Source organism: Macrobrachium rosenbergii, chromosome 47 (assembly GCF_040412425.1).
Source record: "Macrobrachium rosenbergii isolate ZJJX-2024 chromosome 47, ASM4041242v1, whole genome shotgun sequence".
In the NCBI taxonomy this organism is placed as follows: Eukaryota; Metazoa; Arthropoda; class Malacostraca; order Decapoda; family Palaemonidae; genus Macrobrachium; species Macrobrachium rosenbergii.
The window spans coordinates 26,465,624-26,486,895 of record NC_089787.1 but is presented as its reverse complement, the minus strand read 5'-3'; the positions used below and the strand labels follow the sequence as shown (position 1 = coordinate 26,486,895).

General features: G+C 36.2%; 1 protein-coding gene across 18 annotated transcripts in view; it reads right to left on the bottom strand.

Moving 5' to 3' along the window:
* The window catches only part of LOC136830685 (calcium/calmodulin-dependent protein kinase kinase 1-like), a 426,905-nt gene that overhangs the window by 273,343 nt on the left and 132,290 nt on the right, over positions 1–21,272 (bottom strand). For 5 of the 18 annotated variants that reach the window (XM_067090390.1, XM_067090393.1, XM_067090394.1 and 2 more), the window contains exon 1: positions 4,995–6,658. The exons of 12 other annotated variants lie outside the window; for them this stretch is intronic. In XM_067090390.1, the coding sequence (XP_066946491.1) occupies positions 4,995–5,077 (83 nt within the window). In that variant the 5' untranslated portion in view covers positions 5,078–6,658. Of the gene's footprint in view, positions 1–4,994; positions 6,662–21,272 lie in introns of those variants that run through there. One more of the 18 variants, XM_067090386.1, reaches the window with a different exon arrangement.

The following is a 21,272-nucleotide window of genomic DNA, read 5'->3' as shown; positions in this document are numbered from 1 at the left end:
GATAAGCAGTTGCCCCCACAAGATCACGTGACCATCGCGGTTGGCATGAACAAAAGGACACGAACAGACAGCTTAAAAAAAAAAATGCAGACAAAAACAAGAAGGGCTAAAACGTAATTTTTTTCCTTGCTACAATGTTATTAAATAATCACTCTTTAATCACACAGCGTTTACCAGCTGCGTAATCTACAATGTTTGATCAACAGAAGTATATGCAAATACAGTTCAGCTTACAAGGGATTAACTTCACGATTCCATTGAGATGCCTTTGACGTGGCTGGCAATGCTTTGTTCAGGCCAAATTAGGAATTATGAAAGCATGTAAGGTGGGAGCTTTGGAAAACTCAAACATCACGTAATGATTAACCCCAAAAATAATTTTCCTTGGCGGCTAAACACAAACCTCTGCTCGACGGCGAGACTAATTACTGTTTCTTGGGGAAGTAGTTTAGCTTCGTCTTTTTAAATACTTTTACAGAAAATGGCTCAGGTTTGATTTCCTTTATTTGTACTGGGTCCTGTAAACGTTAATGTGTTGCATATCAGTTGCATGCAAAAACTCTCTCTCTCTCTCTCTCTCTCTCTCTCTCTCTCTCTCTCTCTCTCTCTCTCTCTCTCTCTCTCTCTCTTATTCGATACTTCACGTTACCAAAAATACCTGAAGTCTTATATTGAACTTCTTTTATGTTATACTTGCCTAATCGTAACTTCACGTTACCTACTGCTTGATTACTCTCTCTCTCTCTCTCTCTCTCTCTCTCTCTCTCTCTCTCTCTCTCTCTCTCTTATTCGATATTTCATATTACCAAAAACAACGAAAGTCTTATATTTAACTTCTTTTATGTTATATTTGCCTAATCGTAACTTCACGTTACCTACTGCTGAATTTTTTTTTAATCTCTGTTTTATTCCTAACATAGCAAAGATTCATGAAATAAAAAAATGCCCGACAGTAAAGGGCCAGTTTTAGGAATATTATGCCTCAAAAGTTCTCAATAACTGTTTGTCCATACTACGCAAGATTTCACTGGCTTTACTTGATTGCATTATAGTCATTAACAGAATTAGCTTTTTAACCTTGAAAAGATGAAACTATATATATTTGTCCCATTTCTTTCATTATGATTGATGACGAAATTAATCTTCTTTCAATATAGTAGCAAATGAGAGACATCTGATCACAGTTCTTGAGGTTGTTCAAGCTCTCATGTATGAAGGCCCGAGAATCTAATGTTACTCTAAAGAATACTAATGAATAATACGAAGACGGTCGATAAACTGAGTTACCTTTAATTTGGGTGACCACTCACAATGTTTGCCGTAATACAGAGAGAGAGAGAGAGAGAGAGAGAGAGAGAGAGAGAGAGAGAGAGAGAGAGAGAGAGAGAGAGAGAGATCAATTGTACATTTCCATGTCAGTGGCTGTAACTTCATAAACCGGGTTATTACTGTAATACGAAAAATATAAAAATTATTTTAAAAAAAATAATTTTTGGGGTCCCGTCATGAGGTTCCGTTTTAAATCTTTTCCATGGTAAAAAAAAATTCTCTATTTTACCAGATAAAATCACAAGGGGATCAAAGAGGTCACACTTGTCTCTAGCTTCCACACATCATCAAGAAATTATAAAATCAAATTTCACTGTGTTATCTACCCTCATTTTTCCTTTCAGTTTTGTGACTGCAATGAGAATTACATTGATTCCACCAGCATCAGCAAACAAAATTAAATCTGTAATGAGGGCTCTAGATTTAGCAAAACAGGTAAAAAATATTCTCGACGCCACATTCAACTAAGTAAACGAACATATGCATTCGCATACATGCACGGGCATGAAAGTCACTGGATCTAAGCATGCATGAGCTGAAATATATTACCAATCTTCGTGATACAGTGGGCTTGACACAGGCCACATTCTGTAGTCTAGAAGGAAGTGATTCTTCGTGTATTTCCTTTGGGATTTCAAGGCTTCCAGGTGAAAGCGTATCGTGTGGTATTTAGGAAAATGAGCACCGTATTTAAGAAGTCTTTGTCAATTAGTATGAAATTATTTACTGTGTTCATGTATGATGCATGTATGGTGCAGATGTGTGAAATAGTTCACTTTGTTTTAAAATACCCAGTGTACACAAAAATAATTGTTGTTCATGATGATTACCACATTAAATAACTAATATATATATATATATATATATATATATATATATATATATATATATATATATATATATATATATATATATATATATATATATATATATATATATAAATGTACATATAAATATATATGTATATATACAAATGTACACTTTATATATATATATATATATATATATATATATATATATATATACATATGTGTATATATATATATATTATATATTATATATATATATATATATATATATATATATATATATATATATATATATATATATATATATACATAAACAGATAGATAGATATGTGTGTGTATAAACAAAAATTTTACATGAATACTCCCACCTTGATTAGCACGAAAAGTCTCTCTCTCTCTCTCTCTCTCTCTCTCTCTCTCTCTCTCTCTCTCTCTCCTTCCAAAAGAGACGAAATCGCGCGGCGGGATTACGCCAAATTTACGTGAGCCTCTGGATGCCTTTCAGTAAAAAGATCATTAGGGGGTATTTGAAACTTCAATTACGTCTCGGCTGCCGACAATAAGACCGGCTTTCCACATGAAACAAAATGTATGCGGGAGTTCGTTAGCGGGTTTTGCGCTCCGTTTCTTGATTTACAAAAGGGATTACGCAACCAAGGTGGACTGCGTGGAAAAATATAATTAGAGACGCGTGCGAGCATATTCATTATATACTGTACATTATATATATATATATATATATATATATATATATATATATGTATGTATATATATACTGTATACAGTATATATATATATATATATATATATATATATATATATATATATATATAAGATAATTTTAATCCACAGCGCTCTTATACACACTCTACGACTGAAAATAATAATATATATATATATATATATATATATATATATATATATATATATATATATATATATATATATATATATATATATATATATGTATATATATACTGAATATATACAGTATATATATATATATATATATATATATATATATATATATATATATATATATATATATATAAGATAATTTTAATCCACAGCGCTCTTATACACACTCTACGACCGAAAATAACAATATACATGCATGTACACACACACATATATATGTGTATGTATATATATGTGTCTGTGTGTGTATGTGTGTTTGTGAAAAATCTTTAAGTAAAATTTCTCCCAGGAAAGGAAAATTGCAAGTACACAAAAACAAATGTTATTTCCATCAGATAAATTAAGTCTGAAGGAAAAATTTGGTCTACACAATTTTCCCAGCAATGAATAATATAATGACGAGGGGTTAAATCTCCCCTCAGTTTCTTCATAACGAGGGGAAGGCTGTTATTTGTCCCCCTTATACTCCGTCCCTCGAAAATTGCACCCTGTCTGACGTGAGCGTGCGCGCGAGCGAGCTGGGGCTGGACACTGGTAGTTTCCATGCGATAATTACTGCGATGAGAGAGAGAGAGAGAGAGAGAGAGAAGAGAGAGAGAGAGAGAGAGAGAGCGTCGTATGCATATATCAACTGCATGCGATATAAATGCAGAGAGAGAGAGAGAGAGAGAGAGAGAGAGAGAGAGAGAGAGAGAGAGAGAGAAATCTGTTGGCAATATCCGCATATAGCCCTTACTAATATACGCAAAAGAGAGAAAGCATCGTATGCATAAATAATTTACGTACGATAAGAAAGAGAGAGAGAGAGAGAGAGAGAGAGAGAGAGAGAGAGAGTAATTTGGTAGCAATGCTTGCATACAACCATTACTACAGTATGCAGTATGCAAAAGATAAAGATCATCGTATGCATATATATGCAAAAGGAGAGAGAGAGAGAGAGAGAGAGAGAGAGAGAGAGAGAGAGAGAGAGAGAGAGAGAGAGAGAGAGAGAGCACCATAATATCTGTAGGTCTTCCATAGAGAGACATCGGCTCAGTTTACTGCAGTATACCTTGCAAAGTAACTATAACACTTGTTTTTTTAATGACAAATAACAATACCATTTAAATCCCTTAAATATAAAAAAATACATAGCACACCAGAAGTAATTAAAAACATTTACAGAACTTATTTCCATAATGTTAACAAATAATAAAAAAGTTAATAATTACAGCCTGATGGAAAGTTAACCACATGAAAACTAAACTACCCTGGAATTCCTTTCATAAAATATCGGAAAACTTACCAAGGGCAGAGTAATTTCAACCAAATTCCTTTATTCTATTTCTGATTATAAATTTTTTACTCATTCATTCCGATTCAAACTAATCCTCACGTAAACTCAATCAATAAACGTTCGACGTCCAAAAGCCCAGAGTGATTGCAACTGAACGTTTTCACCGTTTTTTAAAAAACGTGTAGTCTCTCTCTCTCTCTCTCGCTCTTTGCATAGTCCACGAAACTATTTCTTACATTTTCCAGCCTTGTCAGTTTTAAACGGACTTATATTTTCGGTTTTAGGAGACATAGGCCTATATATAATATATATGTCTGTACACACATACGTGTATACGTATGTATGTTTATATATATAATGTCTGTCTGTCTCTTTATGTAAATACACCCAGCGTAGCCCTATGTTTTACACCACATAATTCATATCCCAAATTTTTACCGCCCCCCCCACACACACATATATACTGTATATACATACATATTTATATGAGTATATATATATATATATATATATATATATATATATATATATATATATATATATATATATATATATATATATATAATGTCCGTATATTCTAAACCACACAATTCACATGCCAACCTTCTCCCAACGGGCGTCCATTCATCTGAGGACCTGAGGGAAACAAAAAAAAAACTCACCTGGTCGAGGAATGTGTGGAAGCGGTACTGTTACTGAGAGGGGCGTTGAGGTGCGGAGGCGGCGATGGGCTTGCACTCTGCATGCCTGGCGTCAATGAGGGCGTGATGAAAGTCTTACCCCGTCACTGCGGGCGGCCATCACTAAATGTCGTCACCCACGCTCACACACCCACCGGCATCACTATCTACGGCTGCACGCCCATTAATTCATTTTGGGGGGCGGTGGTACTCTACTCCGTCAGTTGTGACAGGTCCTGCGTCTGACGTCCAGAAAGACCTTTTTTTTTTTTTGGCTCCTTAGTGTCCTTACTTCCTTCCTTCCTTCCTTCCTCTCCACCACGCCCTCGCGCGCCAACGTTTCCACACGACACCAATTCAACAAGTCAGACCTTCGCCAAGCAGTGTGACGGAGCGTGTGTGTGTGTGTGTGTGTCTCTCTCTCTCTCTCAAACGTCACTCTCGCATGCACGCGCACACGGGCAAGGAAGCACAATAACCAGCATTAACAAGAGAAGAAAGAAAGAAGAAGAAAAAGTGCGTCTCCCGAACGCGAGCTGGAATTATGGGCCAGCTGGACTTTGGGTGACGGAGAGAGGGAAGGGAGATTGATGACGTGAAAAGCAAGAGACAGGCAGGTTGTAAGTGACAGCAGGGTCGTGAAATATCTCGTGTTCTTGGGCACAACCGTAGAGGCGCCACCTGATGTGAAATCGATAAGGCCCTGGGGGGCTAAATGAAGTAGTAGTATTAGCTGTAGTAGGGTGCAGGACAGAGGGCAAAACAGACGACGACGACGGGGGGCAGGAGGAAGGGAGGTCTTTCGTGCAGTTTCGGAGGCGAAAACCTTCTGCTACGACGACGACGAACGATCCACTTCCCCTTTAACAAGAAGAAAGCAACGACAGATCTTCGCCTGCCATCGTCAAAAACACGCGCACTGGCTATATCAACACACACTCGAGCACAAATCTCGACCCTCCTGCCGCTTCCTCTTCTCCTTCTTCTTCCTCTTCTTCTTCCTCGGGTCTTTTTCTATAGTTCGAGACCTCCTCTCTCATCTCCAACGTAGTAGAGGTTTGCTGCTGCCTTGCGTCGTCGCCGAAGCCTAGACGGACCTATCAATCAACAGACACTTGGCAGGAGATGTGCTCGTCTGCGAAGGATGGAAAACGAGGGGTAACATGCATGCGTTCACTTCAGGATGCTTTCAGGAAGAAGGGGAGATATTAGCAGGGAGATGCGGCCCACAGCAGAACCAAAACACTGATGGTGTTCTTCAATGCTGAGGTCTCACATACACACACACTCACTTACTCTCTCTCTCTCTCTCTCTCTCTCCCTCTCTCTCTCTCTCCTCTCTCTCACTCTCACTCCTGGAGCCCTTCCCGTCGTGTGTCTGTGTGTGGTGTGGCAGCAACAGCAGCAGGAGGAGGAGGCACTGTGCCAGACGAGGAACTCAGCTGCTCTGAGGTCGTTGGGACGTGGAGGCCGAGGTCACTACGCTGTTGTTGGTGATGATGATGGTGGTGGAGGTGGTGGTGGTGGTGGAGGAGGGGGCGTTGTTGTTGGTGGTGTTGTGAGGTAGTGTTGGTGATAGTCAAGTGCGTCGGATCTTCAACAGATGTCGGCCCTATCGCGACTCGCGAGAGACACACTGCCACACTAACTTCGGTTAAAGCAACACTGCGAGGAGGAGGAGGAGGAGGAGGAGGAGGAGGAGGAGGAGCTCAGCTGCTGCCTTGTCGCTCTCATTCCGAGGGTGTTTTATCTTATCGGGAATCGCAGCAGCCCTAAACTCAGGAGTCACGTATATCCGTTTCCCCTGGCAGCCCTTTTTTGAACCGTCCCGTTGACTCCGAGAGCGATTCGAAAGAATAACACTCAAACTTCATTTATATATTACTCATTCTTTTTTTCTTTTTCCATAATTCGTTGTGGTGGACTTCTGTGAATCAATGGCAGCTGGTGGGTGCGCGCGTCTCCGTTGTCATGGTTACGGCGCACATCTCTAGCAACAGCGCCTGGGGGCAGGTTCTTGTACTGACTCCACGGACACGTATGCACGCACGCACACAAGATCCTTGGCCTTCTATGGAAGAACACCGCCTTCGGCTCTTCTCTATTAGGTTGTAATACACTTAATCCCGAAGCTTATTAAAAAAAAATTTAAAAAACACGAACATAAATGTCCTCGAGAGAAGGACGCGGTAGAAAGACTACCTAATGATTTCATTCTTGAGGCCAACAGACACGAAATCAATAGCAGGAATGTTTGTAAACAAACGAAACCCGTCCGTAGCAGTCAGTCTCCTTTTTGGGGGGTGGGGAGGGGATCTGAATCTGCCAGATGATTCCGAAAGAGGCTGGGGAAGGGGAAGAGGGAGGGGAGGGTTGATGTTGATGAAGGGGTAGGGGGAGGGAGAGGATTTAAAAAAAAAACACGCAAAGAAGATTGAAAACATTTTCTATTTGGGAGAACGTAAATAATTTTTGCGACATTCTAATCTCGATCACGTTTCATTTCCTCCTCGGAGAAGGAACAGCCATTCATTAGTGCGCGCGCGCGCGCGCGTGAGAGAGAGAGAGAGAGAGAGAGAGAGAGTGAGTTACTTCATTACCTCTGCACCAACCGCTTAATATATACATAACTTCAGTGATGCTAGGATGCGTATAGTATTTCGCTTACTCTCTCTCTCTCTCTCTCTCTCTCTCTCTCTCTCTCTCTCTCTCTCGCCGGGGTCGTAGGGGACATCCCAGGCTCGACACGCAAGTCAAGAAAAACACGAGACCACGTTCGGAAAGGCAATGCTATAGCGTGTTTTGACATCATTGATCTTATGAGAATTTACGACAGACAAATACTAATGAGTGGTTTTTAAACGTATTAATAAAACCTTGATAGCATAGATTTACATACTAAATCTCTTGTTTACAAGCTTTTTGTGGGTTGGAGCGATAGCTAAAGCTAGCAGCTCTCTCTCTCTCTCTCTCTCTCTCTCTCTCTCTCTCTCTCTCTCTCTCTCTCTCTCCATTCGAGTCTTTTTTTTATTTACTATTTTTTGTTATATCTTAGTGTTTTGAAGGAACTACTTTCAATGACAAAGCAAAGTTAATGTGTTGTGAGGCTAAACTTATTATTATTATTATTATTATTATTATTATTATTATTATTATTATTATTATTATTATTACTGCACCTTACATCAATTAGATTTACCTAAAAAAAATCTATGGATTCTAACTGCCGCCGTCACTCAGAAATCTGAAGCCATTCAAACAAATGATTGGCAATAATTAAGGCATTCGGAGCAAAGGTGATACAATCTTAGCCCCGCCCCCTTTCCTGACGTCACGCAGGTGTGTTTACAAAATGCTGACCTAAGCTATTCACTGCCCTGTTACGTCCGTCCATGAAAAAATAAAAAGAATCTTATTTTTTTTATTTCCTGAAGACAAAGTAAAATGGAACATCAGCATTTTTAGTTTTCTGTAAAAGAAAATTATTTTGCCGGCTTTATCTGTCCTCCGCATTCTTTTCTGTCCGCACTTTTTCTGTCCTCCCTCAGATCTTAAAACCTACTGAGGCTAGAGGGCTGCAAATTGGTATGTTGATCATCCACCCTCCAATCATCAAACATACCAAATTGCAGCCCTCTAGCCTGAGAAATTTTTATTTTATTTAAGGTTAAAGTAAGCCATAATCGTGCTTCTGGCAACGATATAGGATAGGCCACCACCGGGCCTTGGTTAAAGTTTCATGAGCCGCGGCTCATACAGCATTATACCGAGACCACCGAAAGACAAATTTATTTTCGATGGCCTTGATTATACGCTGTAGCGGCTGTACAGAAAAATTTCGGCGCATTTTTTACCTGCTATACATAGTTTTCATTCGAACAAAATAAAATTGAACGTGTGAGATAAAAATGTTGTAGTAAATCCCTATCTAAAAAAAAATTGCTTATAGACAGATCTATTTTCGATGGCCTTCATTACACGCTGCGGAGGCTGCACAGAAAACTCGATTGCGCCGAAGAAACTTCGTCGCATCTTTTACTTGTTTTATTGGTTTCATTCGAACAAAATAAAACTGAACGTGTGAGGTAAAAATGTTGATAGTAAATCCCTATCTAAAGAAAATTATTTAAGGTATATCCTTATCTAAAATCCTTTGTACTTAGAGCAGAAAACTTTAATACACGACAGATTCGATTAAATCCCAGTAAAAATAAACCACTCAACACTGCCACGGGATCAACCCAAGGGATGACTAGGCAGGAACACTCAAAATAAAAAAAAAAATTATCTAACACTTCCTTTGCACTGATCCGGGATTATAAATTTTTTTAAATACTTAAAAGCTTCCAGTTCCTTGTTGATAAGGCCCCTGGCATGTTATCGCACTTTTATTAACTATGCGCTTGCATGTTTTATTATCGCTTGATCTGAGTGTGTGTGTGTATATATATATAGTGTGTGTGTATACACACATATATATATATATATACAGTATATATATAAATATGTATGTGTGTATGAGTATATGTATATATAAATTTATATATTCATACATATTCATTTATATAGTTTATATATATATATATATATATATATATATATATATATATATATATATATATATATATATATATATATATATATTATAAATATAGAGATAATGGATTCATACAAGCATACATACATACACACACACACTATATATATATATTATATATATATATATATATATATATATATATATATATATATATACATTTATTTATTTATACTGTATATACTGTACATACATATATAATAAACAAAACAACACTGAAGCAACAAATGTATAAACTTCCATCGACGTACATGATGACAAGCATCAAACTCTCTACATAACTATATACGAGTACATAGCACATTTAGATGTAAAATCTGTAACGGAGAGTTCAAGAGCCTGGTTGTTAATTAAAACCCTATGTATATCAGCCATGTTTGCAAAGCACACATACTTCTTCACCATCCCAAGGAGTCAGACAGTACCTCTTCTGTTACCACCAGGGGGACTGAGATGGGTTTCGAGTGGTTTCCACAAAATATGAAATCGAAGATAGTTTTCCAATGTTAATTAAAGTGAAAGATTTCAGCTGAGGACACACACAGTCACGGATGACCCACATATCAACTTCAGTTGGGACTATCGATAATATAAACTATTAAGAATGAAGTATATATATTCATGAATAGCTCTGGCCACGAAGACTTGACAGTGATCACTGATAACCAACAAATAAACTTCAATTATTGTGACTATCAGTAATATAAACCATTATTACTGATGTGTCTATAAATATGAATAGTTCTAGCCACGAAGACTTACCAGTGATTTGACAATGATCTTTCATAACCCACAAATAAACTTTAATTGTGGTTACCATTAATATAAAATATTATTACTAAAGTTTTGACAAATATGATTTCTTCTAGCCACCAAGACTTCCCAGTGATTTGACAATGATCTTTGATAACCCACAAATAAACTTTAATTGTGGTTATCATTAATATAAAATATTATTACTAAAGTATTGACAAATATGATTTGTTCTAGCCACGAAGATTTCCCAATGATTTGACAATGATCTTGATAACCCGCAAATACACTTCAATGGTGTTATCAGTAATATAAACTACCATTACTAAAATATTAGTAAACGTGAAATTCTAGCCAAGAAGGTCTACCAGTGATCTGACAATGATCATTCAAGAATTATCAGCATATCAAAAGAAATAATAAAAGCAACTATGTTCTGGCTGTGATTCAGGAACTTTAGTTTTATATTTGTGGTATATCATATATTAATCAAACGATTAAGCCCTACACGTTGCCAAAAACAAGAGGTACAACGATATATTATGTATATAATTAAATATAATAAATAGAAACTTTGATGATCATATTTTACGGATAACATGGAATTCTCTTCATTCCTCTGATGTCCCTTATTCCTAAAACTTCTCAATCTCACGATAGATCTTTCTCTTCTTTGGGAGTTAGGTCTACTCTTTCAACCGCGTACCATTTTTCTAATATCCCTGCAAAATAGCAGTTGATTTACTTGGAGGTCTTCTCTTTAATAAACACAACTTCTGGGTGGACATATGAATTGGGTGATGATAGGGAATATTACACATAGGGTTAACATTCCTGATTCGCAAGCTAAACGATTAAAATGTGTAGTTATTCTTACCTCTTGTTTTTTAATAGCGCCCCCATTATGGGTGAAAAAAAATATATATATGTATATTAAGATAATCAACACACAACCACGTGTGGAACAGAAATAAATTTCTGACTCACATCAGGATCGAACCCAGGTCTTTCAATCGAAAGGCAAGGGCGCTGCCCACTAGGCAATGCAAGTCATAAAAGAAGTTGGAACCTGAGGGCAACTGCACCCAAGGAATTACCTGGGCAAGCTAGCTGCTTGCATACCAGCGTATTTCAATCTTATTCACTCAGATGGGATAATTCGAATGAAATGCTGTCAATCGGGTCACTGCTGAGTCGGGGTTCGATCCTGATGTGAGTCAGAAATTTATATTTATATATATATATATATATATATATATATATATATATATATATATATATATATATATATATATATATATATATATATATACTTATACATCTTTAATGCTAAACAGTTCATCAATGCCTACAGAAATATCCATTCTTGGGAAGTACAAATATAAATATGTAAGTAATAGAACTCTCTGATATACCTCCAAAGAAGGCAACAGGTGCGATACGGATAGAGAACAAATTTCAGAAGCACTGAAACTACCGCCTCCCAAACAAACACTGCTCTCTCTCTCTCTCTCTCTCTCTCTCTCTCTCTCTCTCTCTCTCTCTCTCTCTCTCTCTGGTTGTATCCTCGATGAACACCATTAGAAGAGAGAAAACGAGCCTGGGAATGACACTCATCAAAATGTTATATATCCTCGTTTAGGGACAATTTTCCAGAGAGGACAAAGGGGAAAGAGGAATATGTGAGTCGAGGAATAGGAAGAATATGGAGAATATATAAGAAACTGGGAAAATTAGTAAGAGAATAATGGCGACAAGGAATAAACAAGTAAAAATTGCGACGAAGTTTCTTCGGCGCAATCGAGTTTTCTGTACAGCCGCTACAGCGTACAATCAAGGCCACCGACAATAGATCTATCTTTCGGTGGTCTCGGTATAATGCTGTGTGAGCCGCGGCCCATTAAACTTTAACCACGGCCCGTTGGTGGCCTATCCTATACCGTTGACAGAGGCACGATTATGGCTAACTTTATAACCTTAAATAAAATAAAAACTACTGAGGCCAGAGGGCTGCAATTTGGTATTTGGTATGTTTGATGATTGGCGGGTGGATGATCAACGTACCAATTTGCAACCCTCTAGCCTCAGACGTCTTTAAGACCTGAGAGCGGACAGGAAAAAATGCGGACAGAATAAAGTGCGGACGGACAGACAAAGTCATCACAACAGTTTTCTCTTAAAGAAAACTAAAAAGGAATGAAAAACAGGAAGGCATAAAAGGAAACAAATCAAGAAGAGGAACTAAGAGGAAAATAAGAGGAAAGAGGAAGTAAGGAAAAGGACACGTTAACATGAGAACAGAGAATAAGAAAAATGGGGAGAGACTGATAACAGGGACGAGGGCGAAGCACAAAAGACGTCATGAAGAAAGGCGATCATTACTTGTCAAGATTGTGACGAGAGAGAAAGAAAAGGAACGTGTTGAAGATAATAAAAGGGGGAAGAGGGATAAAAGACAGCGGCGGAGATAAGCCACTATAAAATGGAAAGCAAAGGATTGAAAAGGTTCTTCAGATATACTTTTCATGCGCAAGCAACGTAACGAAGTTAGCAATATTGGTGACACTGGTGGTGATATTGGCAGTCGTGTTGATGTCAATGAGGACTTCGGTTAAGCTGAAACAATATTGGTGAAATTTGTGACGACTTTCGTAAAACTAGTGAGAAAATACTGGCTCAGTAGTAGCAGTATTAGTAATAATAATAATAATAATTATTATAATTATTATTATTATTATTATTATTATTATTATTATTATTATTATTATTATTATTATTATTATTATTATTATTATAACGGTGAGACTGACGAACATCACTTTAGAATACAAAAAATATATTAGTGAAATATTTATGATAAATTACTTCTCCAGCCCGGAAGGCTCTTAGTTTAGACCTTAGAGTAACTCCAGTATGGTAAAGAGAAACCAGTCACCGAGAGAGAGAGAGAGAGAGAGAGAGAGAGAGAGAGAGAGAGAGAGAGAGAGAGAGAGAGAGAGAAACACATCATCATCATCATCACCTCCTTCACCATGTGACTCAGAGGTCCTCTGTGAAATCCGGCTTGCCGCCGCCCCCCCCCACCCCTTCACCCCGCCACCCTCGCCCCCGTCGTGTCTTTCCTGTGCTTTATACTTCAGTGATGAAATAAGGAGAGAGAGAGAGAGAGAGAGAGAGAGAGAGAGAGAGAGAGAGAGAGAGAGAGAGAAAAGTCAATGCCACAGGCTAGACAAGAGATACAAATATAGATTGAGTGGTTACTGATACACTCTCACTGATATCTGTTTCCAATTAAGTGATCAATCAATTATTGAGAAACTTTTTTATTTAAAAATTTCATTTAATTAATTTAAATACGGTATTTACACGTAAATTAAGATGATAACGTTTTTTAAGGGAATAGTTTCTTAATAATTTGACTGATCACTTGGGAACGCGCGAGTTGAAGGTATCAGTCAAGTTCATTTCTTATATTTACGAGGGCATATGCACTGACGTCTTTCGTATAGCTCTTCTGTAGCCTTTCTCCAAACAAAATAATATACACATCCACAGTTATATCAGACAAAAGCTGTACAAAAAGTATTACTTTGTATATTTACGCTTATTGTTAGCTGTACGTATTAATCATCAGCCGTCAAGGGAAAGACAAAATTCCTTTCACACGCTCAACATCTTTTGTCAGTTTCGTGCTTTTCTGAAAAGCAGGTAATGATAAAGAATAAAAAAAATAAGTTTGATCAGTCTTTGAAAACCTTCGCCCACGCACTCGTAATTCCAAAGCAAATCTTTGAAGCGAAATAAAATACAAAAAGACGAATGAAAAATGGAAAACATACTTTGTCCTATAAGGTATAAAAAAAAAAAGAAAAAGGAGAAGAGAAGAGAGGAACAGAAAATTGAAACTGTTCAAACAAGCTCTTCCCATCAAAGCGCGAGAAGAAAAAATGGGTTTATTTACCCAGGGTTAATTGGCAAAGGGGCTTCTCTCTCTCTAACCATCAGATTTGCTTTTTTATACCGATCTATAAATTTATCATATCGTCCGCGCTTTCATCTAGCGAAAGTGGGAGTGAAGTGTATCCGTTCGAAGCGTATTACAGCATGACATTAATTATATATATATATATATATACATATATATATATATATATATATATATATATATATATATATATATATATATAGAGAGAGAGAGAGAGAGAGAGAGAGAGAGAGAGAGAGAGATTAGAGAGAGAGAGAGAGAGAGATCTTACAGTATTAAAGAGTGCACATTTAAACTTGTGTAAATATATATATATATATATATATATATATATATATATATATATATATATATATATATATATATATATATTTAAAGTCCCCTGAGCCTCTGTAGGCCCATAGGGCAGGCGCTGATCTCCTGTTTCTTAGGCCGACAGACAGTGGGGGACAGGTCCCAATGCCTATGACAAGTGGCCAGTGTGTAACTAGGCCCACTGTTTAACTCCCCAGCCCGGGTTTGGTACCTATTCTCCTACTGAGCCCCTCGGGTTTTTTCGGACCGTTAGGGTGACGGCCTACCAGATTTGTGCCCTGGCTCAATCCGAGCCATCAGTGAGCAGCAGGATTTGAAGCCCGCCACTCTCGACTGGTAGCCGAAACCATACCACTGCGCCACCACTATATATATATATATATATATATATATATATATATATATATATATATATATATATATATATATATATATATATATATATACATTTCTGTACAATTATAAAAGATGTACATATATCAGAGAGTACGATAAGTATGTAAATAAGAGAAAACAGTACAGTAGGTGTTCACGCCAGTGGATATATTGTGCATGCTTAAAATGATTTTACTCAAACTCACTAAAGGGAAGTTAAATGAAAACATCAGTAGCTGAATACTGAACGAGGGCGAATGTTTTCTCGACTTCCTTTTTTTCAGCAACAAAGAAAAATATGCAAAACGTGTTTGCATTTCTGTTAAAAAAAATAGATTCTGCTCCAACTTCGTTACTTCATTTCTTTGTTTACCTGGTACACGTCACCGAGTAAAATTGTTGTCAACACCTTCCTTGCACACAACCATGAAGTTACATTTGAATATATATATATATATATATATATATATATATATATATATATATATATATATATATATATATATATATATATATATACATATAAGTATAGATATACATATACATATATATATATAAATAAATATGCATATATATATACAGTATATATATATATATATATATATATATATATATATATATATATATATATATATATATATATATATATATTGACTTGATTAACAATCATTGCAAATAGATTAAAAATCGTAAAGAGTTTGAGCGTACGTGAAGAGTAGAGCAAGACAATCACAGTTGATAACGCTGCGCCGAAGTTTCTTCAGCTCAATCGAGTTTTCTGTACAGCGTATAATCAAGGCCACCGAAAGTAGATCTATCTTTCGGTAGTCTCGGTGTAATGCTGTATGAGCCGCGGCCCATGAAACTCTCGGCCCGGCCGTGGTGGCCTGTCTTATATCGTTGCCAGAAGCACGATTATGGCTTGCTTTAACCTTAAATAAAATAAAAACTACTGAGGCTAGAGGTCTGCAATTTGGTATGTTCGATAACTGGAGGGTGGATGACCAACATACCAATTTGCACCCCTCTAGCCTCAGTAGTTTTTAAGAACTGAGGGCGGACAGAAAAAGTGCGGACGGACAGACAAAGCCGACACAATAGTTTTCTCTTCAGAAAACTAAAAAACCATTACTCTCTCCACCTCATCTTTCAACAAAAAAATATATATATATATAAATTCAAGAAACTCCCAAGGAGCGGAGAATTACGTCCACAAGAATTTAGTGTCGGTCTGAAACAGCGCAAATATTTATAGAAGGAAGGTTTCCAAAATGTTCGACAAACACAACTCCCATTTCCCGAGCGCGCGTGAGAGAAATAACCGTGGACAAACAGAGTGTTAAAAATGATATTTCTTTCACCTCTCGAAGGAAGCGGGGGAGAGGAGAGGGAGGAAGAGGCGAAGTGGGGAACGGGGGGACCAGATGCTGGTGCTTTCCCGGGAAAAAAATTGAAGCTGAAGAAGAAAATAATATCATAAGCGTGACGTCAATGAGAGTTTCCTCAGATAGCGAAATTATTATACTTTTTTCTAACACAAATTGATGAGAAACTCCGTTCAGGCGTTCGGAATCTTTGCTTTTGTCTTTAGCCTACATAGTTATTCAGTTTACTATATAAGTGTGGATTTTTATTACATAATAATAATAATAATAATAATAATAATAATAATAATCATAATAAGAAGAAGAAGAAGAAGAAGAAGAAGAAGAAGAAGAAGAAGAAGAAGAAGAAGAAGAAGAAGAAGAAAAGGCAATTAGAATGCAAACCTTCCATAATGTAATCACAAATTTGCCTCAATTCTAAGAATCATTTTCAAATTAAATTTCTTACGCGAAAAAGTGGACGCGGTTACTTCAGGCAGTCTGCAGCCTTTACATTTTCTTTCACAAACAGCAGGGAGCTGCCATTTTCCTTGAATACACATCAGGAACAATAACAACAAACCATGCGAAAAGAAAATTATCCTAGGTCAAGACCTACAATCCGACGCCCAGTCTAATCCAGGTAATTATTCCCTCAATTATAGTAAATATTTTTTTCAAATATTTGGAAAAAAAAGTTCATTAAGCTTCAGGTGTTATAAAATCACTCCTAAGCGGAAGTTGCTGTAGTCGACATAAAAACACAACAATAAATAAAGACTGTAACATACGTAAACCAATAAAACTAAAAAGATAAAAATACTACATAACCATATTTACATAATAAAATGCCCTAGCAGAACAGATGAAAAGACTTATATATCCCAAATAAAAAGATTACCGTGTTTACATTATTAATAGCTATACAGACATCGACAGCAATTAAAGTAAAAATAAAAAGGATCGACGTACGTCTTTCATCAAAGAAAAATAACCCATACGGAACACGAAACAACTGTTATTCGAACACGAAAGCCACGAACACACGCACGCGTGACGAAAGGGGTGGGGGGCGGGGGCCTCTGTATATAAAAATTCCACCACAAATTTCTTTCTTGCAATAATTTTAAAGCTTTATCTCTAGTTCTCATCCAAATAGGTCTGGGTCTTCAAGCTCGTCTGGTGCCCACGGCGGCCTAGAAGACACTATAACTCACTATACTACCTAAATGACACTATAACTCACTATACTACCCACATGACACTATAACTCACTATACTGACAAAAGGACACCTATAACTCAATATACTACCCACATGACACTGTAACTCACTATACTACCCAAGTGACACTATAACTAATTATACAGTACTAACCAAATGACACTATAACACACTTTACTACCCAAATGACACTATAACTCACTATACCACCCAATTGACACTATAACTCACTATAATACCCAAATGACACTATAACTCACTATATTAACCACATGACACTGTAACTCACTATACTACCCACATGACACTGTAACTCAATATACTACCCAAATGACACTAACTCACTGTACTACCCAAATGACAGTATAACTCACTATACTACCCATATGACACTATAACTCACAATGCTACCCAAATGACAATAACTCACTATACTACCCAAATGACACTGTAACTCACTGTACTACCCAGACACCTCTAAGTAACCTCCTTCTCCCTTTCATCATTATCGCACCTACATTTGGAACCTCCGTTATTTCTCTTATAATTTCTAACTCTGCCCTAACATCTGATTCCTATGATAATTTTAAAGCTTTAAAGAGGACGTTTGATTCCCTTTATATGCATTAGAGCAAGTAAACAATGATGTATTGCATATCAGTTGAATGCATATATCTCTCTCTCTCTCTCTCTCTCTCTCTCTCTCTCTCTCTCTCTCTCTCTCTCTCTCTCTCTTTATATATATACACATATATATATACATATATATAGAGAGATAGACAGATAGATAGATCGACATAAATTTGTGTATTTCTGTGTATTTATATTCATGTAACAGCTTCCCAAAAAATAGTTGCACTGATCAATAACCACCAGTCTTCTAAAACAGGCCTAACTATATATTCGACTTATGTAAATGAAACCACTGTACATTTCCTACAATTTCACAAACACCACACAACAATACAGGTCCGTGTAAAAGCCGGATTTTACATGAAACACGCCAAGGACACAAGGCGACCCCTTTCAGACCGTACAGAAATATTATTTCACAGCACTACAGGCGTGTTGTACTACAAGCTATGAGACCGTGCATATGAAGGTACAAAACTCTAACTGAAAGACTTGTACACGAGGAAAGAGGAACAAGGCTTGTATGGGGATGTTCTGGTCTCGCAGGGTGAACAGGAGACTGCCTTGTCATATAACAAGATAGTAAAATATTAAGGGTTTGGTCCGGATTAATAGGAAAAAATTAGAGACTGCAAAACAGCCGATGTGATTAGAGCAGTTATCAAAACTGCCATTTCCGTTTTCATGAACAATAATTACGAAAGGATTAGCAGAGTTATCTTGTGTTTTGTGTTATCTTCCGCAAGCAAAACAATATCAGCCACAAAACAATTGTCAGGAACTGAATAAATAAAAAACAAAGACAATGATAACAGCACATTCTTCCTGTTTGTCTTGAATGCTTAAGAAAAAAAAAAACACTGCATAGAATCAACTTTTAAGTGAATAAATACGAAACAGGAGTTTTCGACCTTCAAAGGGGTTCTCTTCGGATATTTTAAATTTATTCACTTAAAACCTGATTTTTTTACAGTGGCTTTGTTCTTAACCATAAAGAAAAAAAACTATGGATACAAAATCAAAATCAGTCCCTCACCAGACTCTGAAAATTGTTTTCTACAAAAAAGATAATAGATTTAAAAAATCGTTAAAAAATTGCTAACCGGCGAACAAACAAACCGCATTAAAATGTAAGCTCTAGCAAAGATAATAATAATAATAATAATAATAATAATAATAATAATAATAATAATAATAATAATAATAATAATAATGGATAAACAGTTATACATGGCTACATATATTTAAGAATAAATCTCTACAGAGAGCTTTCGGGAATCTGTTCGATTCCCCTTTTCAATAATAATAATAATAATAATAATAATAATAATAATAATAATAATAATAATTAGATGATCCACAACCATGAGTAGAAATGTTTCAATTACACTTCGCTCTTTCTAAGCTATTACGTAATTCAAACATGCACACTAAGGCTGCTACACAAATATACTTTGAAAAATCGCCAAAACTACCATAATGAAGGATCGTTCTTTTGCCCTTTAAACGAATTATGCCCCAGAGAAAACTGCATCATAGTCGCACACATCAACAGATTATAATTACGCACGTGAAAAGTAAAGTCTTAGTCGATTTGCAAGGTCAAATCTGAATAGAGGTGACCTAATAAGAGAGAACAATACGATTTTGTTTTCCGTGTTCTTTTGACCATTATCAATAACAACAACAAAAACAACAATATCAGAAACAACGTCAACAATAATATTGATTATAATGATTACCAGCATGTCAACTTAAGGGACTCTTCCTTTGCTCCATAATGTTTTCATCAATAATAATAATAATAATAATAATAATAATAATAATAATAATAATAATAATAATAATAATAATAATAATGGCAGTGCATAAAGCATAAAAGCAAAAATAAATCAATAACTGCATTAAGAAATAAATCAATAAATAAGAAGGCAGTGCCTGACCGACATAGCTATTTCCTAAAAAAAAAAAGAACTTTGACTCAGTGACTCACAGATGGCAGAGGGAAGGCCGTCGTCTATGGGAAGAGAGAGAGAGAGAGAGAGAGAGAGAGAGAGAGAGAGAGAGAGAGAGAGAGAGAGAGAGAGAGAGAGGAAAGGAGGTTATCATCCGCATATTGATCAAGGAACCTCTTCGTATTGTGGTATTATTGATTGCATATGGCCAACAACATTATGTAATCAGCAACGTGACACACCACACGTTTTATGTGTGGCCTGTGGGAGTTTGAATATTAGAGCTGAGGATTGTATAGACATAAGTATTTTTGTACAGATACTATTTTTATTCTTCTAAACGCGCGAATATTTTAATGGGCCAAAGCGGAAACTTCCAAAGCTAGCTTCCACAGAACAGGGTCAGTAAAATACGATGACCAAATTGAGAAAAAGAAGAAAACGCAAAGAGAATCAAAGGTAACTAAAATATACATCGGCAAAGAATATGGTATGAGATCACACAAACAACAACTAAGTTCTTAAAAATATAAGATAAAGCTGTCTGTAACTCTGAAAGGTATCATGAGTGGAACTTTATTTATTTTCATACACACACATACACACACAGTAAGTCGAAAGGCCTAGCTTCCACTCCGTTGTTTCGCTTTTCCCTCCGTGGTATCTGCCTTTATTTATGCATTCATCACGTTTCAGATCTTCGTGAATCAGTTATACACACACACACACACACACACACACACACATATATATATATATATACATTATATATATATATATATATATATATATATATATATATATATATATATATATATATATATATATATATATATATATATATATATATATATATATATATATATATATATATATATATAGTATATATAAGACATTAAATATCATTCTTTCATTAACAAGGAAAACCAATTGACTTCCCATTATTCCTATACTGAATTGAATATAGAACTTAGGCCAAGGGCCAAGCACTGGGACCTATGAGGTCGTTCAGCGGTGAAATGGAAATAGATAGTAAAAGGTCTGAAAGGTGTAACAGGA